Source organism: Anser brachyrhynchus (genome assembly GCF_964034855.1).
Source record: "Anser brachyrhynchus genome assembly, chromosome: 16".
In the NCBI taxonomy this organism is placed as follows: domain Eukaryota; kingdom Metazoa; phylum Chordata; class Aves; order Anseriformes; family Anatidae; genus Anser; species Anser brachyrhynchus.
Window position 1 is genome coordinate 6,078,895 of NC_137734.1, and position 12,648 is coordinate 6,091,542.

At 39.8% G+C, this 12,648-nt stretch overlaps 1 protein-coding gene across 15 annotated transcripts in view; it reads left to right on the forward strand.

Moving 5' to 3' along the window:
* Positions 1-12,648, forward strand: part of LOC308178944 (uncharacterized protein) — an 88,905-nt gene that overhangs the window by 51,127 nt on the left and 25,130 nt on the right. For 10 of the 15 annotated variants that reach the window (XR_013940044.1, XR_013940045.1, XR_013940046.1 and 7 more), the window contains 5 exons: positions 1,120-1,221; positions 5,819-5,913; positions 6,366-6,552; positions 8,677-8,754; positions 10,663-10,781. Coding sequence is in view for 3 of the 15 variants with exons in the window: in XM_080558229.1 (XP_080414355.1) it covers positions 5,819-5,913; positions 6,366-6,406 (136 nt within the window). In the remaining 12 variants the exon portion in view is untranslated. Of the gene's footprint in view, positions 1-1,119; positions 1,222-5,818; positions 5,914-6,365; positions 6,553-8,676; positions 8,755-10,659; positions 10,782-11,023; positions 12,646-12,648 lie in introns of those variants that run through there. The other 5 variants (XM_080558229.1, XM_080558230.1, XM_080558228.1 and 2 more) reach the window with 3 other exon arrangements.

The following is a 12,648-nucleotide window of genomic DNA, read 5'->3' on the forward strand; positions in this document are numbered from 1 at the left end:
CAGAAATCAGCAATGTTTAAGCATTAGTATGAAAATCTATATTGGGAATGAGAAGCGACATAAGCACATGAATTGTTTATGCATATTAATTGCTGATGTTTAATGCATGATTAACAATCGTGAGCTACAACTTAAAAATGAGTCTCATAACAGCTGGTTAGGAATTTTAGATGTTTTGGCGCTAGCTTCTGAAACTTGTAATTGAGAAGAAAGTGATCTCCTAGAAAGTACACAAGTCATTTCAAAGGTATTCATGTGTCTGGTAATGCATTAAAACAGAAATGTAACTTTCAGGAGCACCAGTGGCTATGTTACCCATGCGAACGAGGAACCCCGAGCCTGTGTGAGCAGCACGCCCCGGGGCTGCTGGGGGTACACGGAGGGGTTTCCAGCTGAACAAAATCTTAGGGGCTCCAGCCCGAAACCAAGCCTGAATTTGAGAATAGCCACTGTTCTCAAATTCAGACAAAGCTGCTTGGTATAATTTCCACTGAAATCATTGATCAAAGATTAATCTTTACTTTGCAGGATTCAGATTGCTGAATGGTGGTTCTTATGAAACCGGTTGAAGTCCTGTGGATACCTTGAAAGAAATAGATTCACGGCCAGATGCTATGTTTAGAAACTGAAAATGCTTGTTTAAATTACTCTAACTTGAGAAAATATTTCTTGCCTGAATACGAGTACTCTTGCATAATAAATAAGTAACTTACAAAAGTCCTTGTGCTGCATGATACAGAGATCATTCGCAATGCAGTGAGGAAGTGATGAAACTTGGTCTCTTCTAAGCCATGCTCTCAGGGACACACAGCTAGCCTGGGAATCAGAGCCAACTTGGCATATATATGTATTTACTCACATTTACAATAATGCCTGGCAGCTAGGAATGTCTTTTGCTCTTGAATATGACTCTTTTGTATATGACTTTTTTTTTATGGCTTGCACTTACAATGAAATTGTAAATAGTATTGATCACTGACAGTGGTCTGTTCTTTTCAGCATAGGCTTTTTAGTTAACTGTCTGTTCCAAGCATATATTCATATACAATCTCTATTTTAATAGAGTGTTTCTTTGATCATAGGGGAATTTCTTTTCCTTTTTTTTTCTTCTTTAACCAGATGTCCAAGGGATAGGAAGCAAAATGTTTGTTTTTGAAAAAAGTTAGTGTTAGTTAAAAAAGCTACATACTGATTCCTGTTAACCAGCCATTAGTAAGGAAGGTAAGTACCCCCCATTACGTCCAATCGTGTTGATTAACGGTCGTGTACATTCAGCGTGCAGCCAGTGTGCTTCATGTATCAGTTTTCTATGGTTACCAGAAGCCGACAGAATAAAGAAGTGCAGGGGTAACCTGGCACTGCTTTAAACAAAGGCTTGTTCCTCTCTGATGCACTTGGGGGATTGTTTGCATGTCGAGGCCTGTTTCCTACTGACAGTTATACAAAGACCAGGGCAGAGTACAGTTTTCTGAAAACTGCCTTAGATTTTTTTTAATTTACTGTTATTTTACCCTTCATGTTTTTTTCTGCTCAAACTCCAAGGAATTGTGGTAGGAAAGACAAGTACCTTTCTCTAAAGTACTTGTCCATATAGGTATTATAACAATAATAAAACTTTGCTCTTGTACTGCAATTTATTTAGTAAGATTTTTTTTGTTGTTGTTGTTCAGTTAAATTGCTATGAGACTTCTCAAACTGATAAAGGCTGCATTATCAGAGACGCAGCGGTTTACATCATATAACTCTCATGGAAACATAAATTTAATCCTCTCTACTGTTATGAGATCAGTAGGTAGTAACACAGTCACAAGAAAAATTGTGCCAGCTTTTTTATATATTACTACAAATTGTTTATAGGTTTTGGACTCATTTAGTGCAGTAGATTATGCATACAAGCTGTTAAATCCAATGATTTCCTGCTTACTTTGGCAGAAATTCCTTTGAAATTATAAAAGTGTAGTTCAGAACAGAATTGTATGTTTTTTCTGGTAGTTCAAAAACAGACAAAAAGGTTGATATTATTATGCTTTAGTTTATGCCTTTTGCCAGTCATTCAGCAAAATGTGTAGCAGTACTTTAAGCCCACCATGTATCTTGATGTTTAATTAAAATTCTTTCAGTGTCTCTGATTCAAATATACACTTGAAAGTCTCCCCAAAGCTCTTGTACTTGGGGAATTAACAGACTTACACAAAACATATCTGCCATTACTAAAAGCTATGTGAGAGGCTTGGAAAAAAATCTTCTTGAAATAGTATAGAAGAATTGCAAAAATTGAAGACTGCCGTCTTGAAACAGCTGCTGTATAGGAGCTCTGGCAGCTATTTTTGCTGGGAGTGCTTAGGGTAGAAGGCAAACATGGTCAAATTAGCTAGAACGCTGGAAGTTCAGTCAAGGATACTGCCCTAAATAGTTCGCCTAGAAAGGAGAAAGCTTTCTTAGGACAGCCCCTTCAGGACTCCAATTGCAGTAACAATTCTTAATAAATAGATATTGAGCATAGTAATTTTGCTGCAATTTTATTTCACGACAGATTATTGGAATGTTCTGAGATCACGTGTGAACCCCTCAACTATGCAAAACTCACCGACGTAAATATTTATTGCCAAGAGTAGACCGTAGCTGTTGTCCTATGCTAGACTGTTTTTTTTCCTACTAATGGCAAAGTTCATATAGCCAAAAAAGAAGGTTGATGATAGCTGATGATAAGATGTTAACATTTAAAGGAATATGTGTTCACTCCTTGGGCTTTTTTTGTGTGAAGGTTTTTACTTCTTGCCAAATACTTGGTATTTGACCTCTCTGGGCTCAGATAATACTGACTTAAAGAGCAGTGGAGACTATCTTCTGATGTAGGAATAAAATTCGGTATTTACTCAGAAATATTTTTGTATTCATTCTTGGTCACCTATGAGGAAGGTGGGGAAGAGCGAGGTTGCAGAGTAGGTTGTAGAACAAGAAGGTGCTGCAGCTGTTGGGGATGCAGGGCCTCATTCATGATGCCAGCTCAAGCGTGTTCAGGTGTCCACAGAAGCTGGCTCGATCACTTACCTGTGCTGAAAACAAAGGAGAATTTCTAGAGAATAGCAGCAACCTCATCTTTGCTTTTCAAGGAGATGCTGGTGCTTTTTAATGTGCTGCTTGATGTTACAGGTAAAAGCTTAACAGAGCTCCATTCTGGGGACTCCTGACAGCTGTTAGAGGTGGCAGATGTGTGTGAGGCTGGGCGAAACCCTTCTGTTGCTCGGGGAGTGGAGGTGGCTGGGAGTCTCTCTTAGGTAGTTAGGGGCTATGCTCAGCCCACTGGTATAAAAGGGTAATTTTCAAATGTCAGAAGTAGAAACAGTTCTGTGGATCATTTTGTTCAACCCCTTTTTAAAACACAGCCCTCAGTGTGGTTTCGCAGTGGTCTCAGCAAAGGGTTAACATGGGCTGTGCACACACCATCCCCTTACTGCCTCTGCTAAAGGAACATTAATTATAGAGAGCCTAAGGATTCAGAGCAGCTAAAAGGGCTGAGTGGTATTTAAAACCAAGACAGTCAAATAACCAGTTGGAGTTGATCTCTAATAAATTACAATGTTCTGATGATAAAATTCGGTAAGTGTGACAGTCAGCTGGGGGTTTGGCAGCAAAAGTTTTAAAAATAAATAGTCTTGAATTGCAGGAAATTACAGCAAGCAGCTCCTTGGAGTTATTTTTCTCAGCGCATTGTGTGGCTGTGAAGCCAGGCAGCCTGCTGGCAAGCTTTTGACCTTTTGTCTGTGACATAAAATATGCAGGTGCAGTGGTGTGAATGCACAACGGGTGACAGTGACTTCGGGCTGAGGGTTTATGTCATGAGAGCCCCGCGGGGTTGTCTGAGGTGCTCCACATCAGCCACATCACACTTCAGATAATGTCAGTGAGAGGCCATGGCCATAAAGGATTGCAGAATGGATGTAATTCCTAGAAGCCTTACTGTATTCAAAACCTGTACGTCAGCGGATGGAAGTCTTGCTTTCAGTTATTTTCCTGATAACTGACTTGGTACTTTAATTACCAAGATTTCAATCAGGAGGAACTCTTCTCAGGAAAGTTGAGTTACATTGCTGTAACTGTGATCTAAATCTCAGTTCCTTGTATAAAATTTTCATGGTATGGATTTTTTCGTCTCAGTGTAACTAATTATATTTGAAGAAAGCCAGGACAAATTCATACCACGGCATTTTGAAGGTCCTTTACTGCAGTGTCTGAGTAGCTCGTAATCATTTACATATTTTTCATTACAGGAAAGAAAAAAAAATGAAAAAAGAGAAAACAAAACAAAAAATACCACTGTGAAATAAGGGAAGCATTATAGCTTTTGTATTATTCATTATTATTATTATTATTATCGTGGTTTTGGAGGTGATGCAGTGGAAGGCTGACTTACTGTCTAGAGAAGTTTAAGGGAGAAAAAGCTGTAGATCTGCCCCAAGCTGTAGAATGAAAGAGCAGCACATTTTTCTCATGAAATCTTTGTCACGGTGAGCAAAATATAGGGACCTTTTTGAGGCAAAAAGAATTACCTTCTGTTCTAATGTTTCCTTGTTCCCTTTAAAGAACTTTATGAACTAGATGTAGGATGACTTGCATGCAGATAGTTCTTGTAAATGTATTTGAGGAGCTGTTTACAGAGGTCTTGCTTTTTGTACCCCACACGGTCACAAACAATTCTGTATCTTTATAAATCATGGAGAAACAAAAAAGAGAGTTGTACAGGAAAGTATCTAGCCAAATTTTTACCTGCTGATAGATCACATTTTGAAGTTTTTTCACCTCCATGTCGTTGCCAAAATATTATTTTAAGAAATTAAAGAGTATGGTTTTGGAAGTTTAAATAGCCTACACAGAGAAATGTCTCTCATCTGTTTTTCAGCTAAAACCAGTTCTAACTATTATCTGCTGGTGGCACCATTACACCAGAAGAGTTTAATCTCAAAGTCTTAAACAGAAAGTATGACATGGACTGTACCTTTCAATATGATTTAATGCAAAATTTGTATTTTTCTTTCTTTAGAGTTTGCTGTCCATTAGACTATTTAGCTTGTTGTCCATCCTTCTCAACAACAGATGTAGTAAAACAGGTGATTGCAGCAGAATTTGGAATGAACATACCAGCATGGCTCAAATAGTTCACAAGGAAAGGAAAAACACTTATCAGGTTGATTATATTTATCGAGATTTTTACTGGAAATGCATGTGATATTGATGAAATCCGGTAAGAGCCAGTGCCTTGGGGCTCTGGCTCTTCTGCCAGGACAGGACTCACTCTTTTACATCCAGCAGAGTTTCGGGGTTGACCATAGGAAGCTGCAGAGTGGACCAGGCAGGTCAGACAAAGAAGAACTGCAGCACTCTGTTAAAAAAGGTCCATGTCCAAGGCAGCTGGAAAAACAAATGTTAATAACTGGTAGGTCTTTGACTGTGTCTACCCATATGTTAAAATTACTTGCCTTGTAGCTTCAAGAGATGATAACTCTGAAGGCAGCACTCACTTCCACCCCTGACACTCTGGACTGCTCTGCATGCCTTTTAAACAGCTGCAGAGCCTGGACTGGGTGCTCAGTAAAAAAACCTCTTCTGAATATGGCATTTTGATGCCACTGGCCCTTTGTGGGTGACTTTTAAAGAAATGGGCTTAACAAGGAACCTAATGGTGATGTAACAGGGAAGGAAATTGTCTGGCAGCATCACCTAAAGCGGGTCATCCTTTGTGCAATCATACCCTGGTCTCTTCCTGCATCATAAGTATTTCTACATTGAGTTTTATTTCTGTATATTTTTTTTTCTTTAGGGAATTTTGGGACAATAAAAAAAAAGCAATTTGGAACTCTGTTCATCTTTTGGATACTGATGATTATTCTCTCACACGTGCCTTCTTTTTTAACTGTAAGTGGAAAGGAACAAGTCCTTAATCTTCCATCTCCTCTCTGAATTTTCACAAAGGTTTGGTTTGTGGTGTGATCCATTTGATAAAAAACTTCCTGGTAGCTCTTCATTTGCTACAGAATGACAGAACACAATTACATTAGCTTTTGTCTGTGAGGTAACCACAGACATTTGTTTTGTTTGCAGCTAAAACAGGGAGAGCTGATTCCATTTTTTTCACAGGTTTACACTCATGAAAAAAATCTATGGATTAGAAACAATACCTCATATTTTTAAAATACCTGCTGTGTTTTTATGTGCAGGGTTTGGGAGTTTTGTTTTGTTTTTTTTTATATAACAATTTTTGTACATTCAAAATCTTTGAATACAGATTATATCCATTACATACATGGTGATTGTGTATGTGTATATTTAACAGCTGTACCAAATCTTTCTGCTACCTTAATTTTTAGGGATGATGTTGACTGCTGCAGCTGCATCGTCGCTAAATTAGTGTGGGTTTAAATCATTCCTCCGGCTCAGGAAGTCCCTGAAGAGACTGTGTAACCCAAGAGGGTATTCTGGGTCTGCTCACGTCATGTTTACCTTGCTCGTAGTACTCCTCTCTTCAGATCTGCTGCTGGCTGGGGCTGGAAGCAGGTTGGTGTGTTTGGAGGCTCCTCCTACGTCTGGTGAATCATGCCAGTTGTTAGTCAAATAGTACTTTTTCTGCGCTTTTTCACAGAATAGATCATAGAAAGCGTTTGGAAGTACTTTTGACTTTGTTTGCTGGTTCTAAGTTATCTGAATCTGCATTTCCTTTGTTTCTACATTTCCTTTACAACTTGGACAAAAAAAATGAGGTGTGAAAATGCCCAGCCTTATAGTTTCTATTTTATTTATTTCACTTAGTTTTTCCTAGTCCTTCATGTCATTTCCTTGACTTTTTATCATCAATATGTGATGATGTGCAACTGTATGAGCCAACTGCATACCCAGGCACACCATGCACTTTGGCTTCTCCTGTGGCTAGGAGAAGTGATCACTTCCAAGACACAGAATGTATTACTCCACATAAGTTTTCTCTAACTTTAACTTTTAGATTAATTCTGTGAAGTTTCAAAGCTTTTAGTCATTACTGAAATTTATCTTTCTCCTTACTGGAAAACACAAACACTCCTAATTGAATATATAATGGATTGTATTAAGGTCTAGCCGTTCTGTTTCTTACAGGAAGCTAATTACTTTAGTCTCCATCCTTCACTCAAAAATGGGGGAATCGTATAACACTTCAGTCTGTTATGAATGTCCTTATCCATGGCACATGGTCTCTGTATGTGTTAGGATTAAACAAGAGAGAAAATTATGTAGTTTATAAATCCTCTTATAAACCTTGGTAACTTTCTTTTCCCCCCAGTTTTAGAAAACACGAATTCATCCCATGTTGCTCTCTTGGTTAATGCTGGTTTATATCTGGGTAGAAGTAATTTGTGCAAGACATATTGCTTATGGGACAGTGCCTAAAAATATTTTCAAAGGTCATTGCACATCAGACAGGAGGCAGTGCTTGTTCCAGCTACTCACTCTGAGAACTACAGGTCTTTGTTAATATTAATTGTGTATATTTTAAACAGTCCATGTTTTAAAAATACACTGTGCAAACATGCAGCAGTGAACATTTTGTGAGCCCTGGGACTGGATAATGGAGGTCATTTCTTCCCTGATGATTTTAGGTGCAAATGTTTGCTGTTCTTATTAACTTCAAGGTTTGTAAATTAGAGCCGTGTTGTGCACACGCTTCCAGAAAAGTGGGGCATATTTCCAAGCTCACCATTTCCAAAAAATACAAATGAAATACAAATAGTCACGAAGATCTATAAAGTATCGAGAAGATTTGTAGCTTGTCATTTGCACAAACATTCACCATGATTGTGCTTATAATAGTAACTGTGCACAGCACGTGGGAAAAAATTTGCTGTGAGATCAAGACCCGATTCCCTGCGTGCTGAAAAGAAGTTGAATTGAGGAGGCAGACGTGCAGCCCTCAGCAGCTTCCCCCTTCCCTCTGCCTTCCCCAATAACCAACGGCCTAAGGAAAGAGAGCTCAGGGCTTACAGAGTAACTGCTGCAGCTGCCTTCCCGTCCGGCCCTCGTCCCTCTGATGCTGCAAATACCCAAGGCCAGAAGCAGGCAGGATGAGCGAGGGCAGGCTGCTCTGTGGGCTGGAGTTAGGATCAGGCTGCCTTGTCCCCAGGGACTGTTCTTTCTCAGAGGAGCTACACACTGCGAAAGGGCGAAATGAAATCAAAAACTAGCTCCAAAATATGTAATACATACTCAACTTTTCTGATAGCCTTTCTGGTAAGCCCAGACAAAATGAGAAGACCCAATTCTCTCTTCATGTGCAAATTATCTAAGAATGTTTCTATTAGAATAGCTCTGATTGTGAGACTTTTGCTTGTCTCCAGAGAAAATGCTGCAATATTTGAAAGCCTATATCAGTGTTACAAAAAGAAACGCACCTGGACACCATTCCCATCAAAGCCATTGCACTCTAGCATGCGTGGTTTGTTTTGTAATTTAGCCTCAATGAGAAAATGTTGAAAAGGTCTGATTCTGGCTTTGCATCAAAGGCAGTGAAGCTGTACATGTACATAGTTGTTTATAATGTGACAGTGCTGCATGGCAATTTACAAACCAAATTCATGTTGCTGTTGAGTCTGGCTTTTTTTTCTTTTCTGAAAACTTGCATAAATGTGTTTACAACGGTAATTATTTGTGCAGATTTTGAAGAAAAAGAATGCTGGAAATATGGAAGGTGGTGACAGTGGCAGCATCACAAGTCTAGAAGGTGATACTGTGGTAGGTACAGTCATTTCAGAAATTCTTTAAATTTTAAGCTTATTAAGATTACTTCTCTTCAGGAAGAAAGTCTGAGGTAAAACAGACGGGGGGTTGCCAAGAAAATGCTTAAAAAGGAAGTAATGTGCACATGTTGGCATTTCCTGCTTTTGCATCTTTTTATTTTTTAAAATAATTTATGAAATAGCCTTGAGTGGAATAGTTGTTTTTATTAGTGTGGTATGGAGGCAAGCATTTCTAGCATCTCAGAAGGATTCACTTGCATTGCACCTCTTCTGCTGTATTTGAGCACCCCGTTTTGTCCCTGCCCACTAAATGCTTTTATTTTGTTTTTGGGAAGCAGAAGTACTCGGGCAGATACCGGGCAGCACTTCGTCCTTGTTGTGCATGCAGCCTTTTCCACATGGGGAGGGTAAATGTGAGTGGGGCCTTGACCACCTTTCCCTGGCTGCCCACTGGAGGTGGAAAGTCCTCAGCCCTGTGTGCCCAACACGCAGGTTCACCCCTCTCTTTCTCTCTTCCTCCAAGCACAATTACAGTTCTTCAGTGCATTCACACTCTCCCTACCTAAGGATCAGATCCATGAAGTGGGCTGGGAGGGGAGGAGATCGGCAGGTTGAAGGTGAAGCAGTGTCTTCCTCCTGCTGCCTCCCAGCACCCGTCCCTCCTGCCCCGTGCACTCCATGTCTTCCACCTCTCTGCTCCCGAGAGATCCCCTGGGTTTTCCCTGTGAGAATCTGCCTCTTCCCTGAGCTTCCCCCCCATGCCAGTATCCTGTAGCTCTACAAATAATGCAAACAACGTTCTGCTGCACCCTTTTTTTTTTTTTCAAATAACATTTGAACATATGTTTTATATGGAGATGCTGATGGACAGCAACATCTGCTGCTCCCTGTCGGCTCACGCACTCTTATTTGGATTGTAATTACTTCATTGGCTGCGAGCTGTCCTGTGTTTGCCCACTATCTGTTTCTGTCAGGTCTCGGGCTCCTACAAACTACCCATTATGTAGTGACGATAATTAAATCTCCCCTCCACCAGGCAGGTCTGAGCAGTGCAAGAAGGGCCTTCCTTGTCCGGGCAGCTGCCAAAGAAGATGCAGCTCATAATGATGCCTTAATCACCTGCCTGCTAGACAATGGACGGGACCACCTATTTGTTTCAAACAAGCTATTTTAGCAGCTGTCAGATGCTAATGGCTTTCAGCTGCTGACAACCTGTGCCCTATGCAAACCAGGGGACATATCATGGAAATGTGCATAAATATTCATGTGTGACTAACAAAACCAAAAGTGCAAGTATGGTTATCAGAGCTCTCGCACGAATATATCATGGCCTGCCCTGTTGTGTTGGTTTCAGTACGATGAATGAGATGCAAATGTTTTAAAGTGATGTTGCCCTTTTATTTTTGAGAGAAAAAGTCCGCTGAAGGCAGTGGGACTGCAGAGGTGTGTGAGTAAGAGCAGAATTTGTGTCCCTGCATAATGTAGGCAGTCCCAGACTGACGTTGCTGTATATCGCGGGTGATTTACTGAAACCTTTTACTGGGAAAAAGGAGTTACTTTGTTTAATCATTCTTTTTGCGTTTGTCTTCGAACCTGTGTATGAAGAATTGAAAGGCTCTCACCAGGTCTGTCTAGAAGCTTAAGGAACATGAGAACGCAGTGATTGACTTCAGTGCTTTAGTGTTTAAATTAACTAATTTCAAGAATAGGAAACTGATTTGGTGAAGACTTGACAGTTTCCCACCAACCTAGCACCCTGAAACATCAAAGTTTCGCCATCAAAAAAGAAATGTTGTGAGTCACTCTTTAGACAGATTGTTTTACAGTTTAATTCTATCAATGTTTCTGCATGGGACTATTTAAAAACATTTTGTTAGTAATGCACTTCTCTTTTCCTCAGCAGATTCTGGATAACTGTGGTGAGAGGACATATTCAGATTATGGTACATGGTACGAATAAAGAAGATTCTGTAACAATGGAGTCAGTGGAAAGACCAATGGTCATCTTGAAACTCTCCCTTGGTAGGTACCTATAAGACACATAAGCTGCCAGTGATATGCATTTGCTCGTGTTTCTCTACCATGTCAGCAACTTGCAGTAATATTCAAAACATCTGTAAAGTGTTTTTAATTAGTCTTCTGTAAAAGTAGTCAATTTGAGGGGAAATTAATAAAACAATCTTTATATATCCCTTGCATCATTTATATTTACTACCTGGAGTGACGTTAACCATTGTAATTCACTAAAAATTTGCCATTTTTAGGATTGTATAAAAAGGCACTGAGCTGGACAGGGATTAAACAATCAGTCCTGCAAACAGCTGGGACACAACTGATTTTACTTATGCGAGCTGCAGTGGGAGAAGTTCACGCTGTGGTTTGACTGGTGTGATTCTCATTTGCACTGACGCTGCTATATGCTGCTGGAAACGTGTTGGATTGAGTCTTGGGCAGCACTGACCACATGAGACGTTTCTTGAGTTTGTGTGAACTAGACAGGCTCCATGCAGGCATCCAGTTGATTACCTTCACCTAAACCTGAAATATTTATAGTAAAGTAATTATAAAGTGCTTCTAAGAAACTTAATTCCCTTGCATAATTATCCATGTAGCCCGTGTATGTGCATTTTTGCGGTAGACTTGTGAAAATGAATTCAGTGTTTCAGATATAGAAGGTTATTTTAATTAAAAATTGCTATCATAATAGTTACACAAAAGGATTCAAATATTCTGTAACTTGGTATAATAAAATATTAAAAGATACAGGTGTTGCTTATGAGCCATCAAAGAGTTTTCCACTGCCACAGTGTTTTATTAAATTCAAAAGAAGAAGAGAAAAGAAAAACCAGAGCCATGTGCTAATCCTTTCCTTTGTTGCTTAAGGGAAATTTCAGTATAAAGTAGCAATTTCCATATCATTTGAATAGCAGTTGCAACCCATTGATGTTTAAAGTAAAACGTGCAACTACTATAATCACCAAAACAGATGCAAATGTCTTGTCTGTCTTTAAATGTAGTTCCCTACTTGCTGTCTCAATTAGATTTAGAGTGGTAAATTTGATCAGGTAATTAAAAACAGAGAAGCTGTTCTTTCACTTCTTTCATAGCAGTAGTTTGTTAAAAAGCAAGCTTTGGTGAGCTGGGCCAGATGCAGTGTCAGGGCGAGCGAAGGTCTCAGCAGTGACACGGGCAGCCCTCCCTCCTGGGCAGCAGGACATATCGCATCTTGTGCCGTCTCGGAGGTGGGAAGGGGACACATCTCCCACCCGCCGTCCTGCCTCGCCCCCGTTTCTGCTGCCCCTTGGGACAGCAATGGCCTTTTAGTTCTGTTTATGCCCCGTGGCATCCCACGGCAAGGCTCTGCATATTTTTGTAAATAAGCAACAACAAAAATAAATGACATTTAGCATTTAGATCCCAGACCAGTGGTTTTGTGTAGGGTACGGTGCAGCAGTTTAGGCAAAATCCTGCTGAACCCCCTGAACTCTGCCATCGCAGGCTTTGGGTGGCTGGAATCACTCCTCGGAGGGCTTTTTAGCTCTTAAAAAAAAAAATATATATATATATATATGTAATGGTATGGTATGAAGAAAGAGTTTACTTTATCCTTCATGCTTCCAAATTAAACAATGAACACATGTTGACAAAGCTTTTCTCTGCTTGGTGTATCTAAGCTACAGGGGTATCGAGTGGAGCTGACTAGGGATTTCCTTCAGGATCACTTCTGAGTGAGACTGTCCTTCTTGGAAAAAAACTGAAAACTTCTCAGGAAAAGGCTTTGGTTTTAAATTAAACTTTTGCTAGTTAAATGAAATTGATTACACCTTGGCTACCCACCTAGAAGAAAGGATCTTATCAATTTCTCTACCATGTGCTGATAAAATCCCTC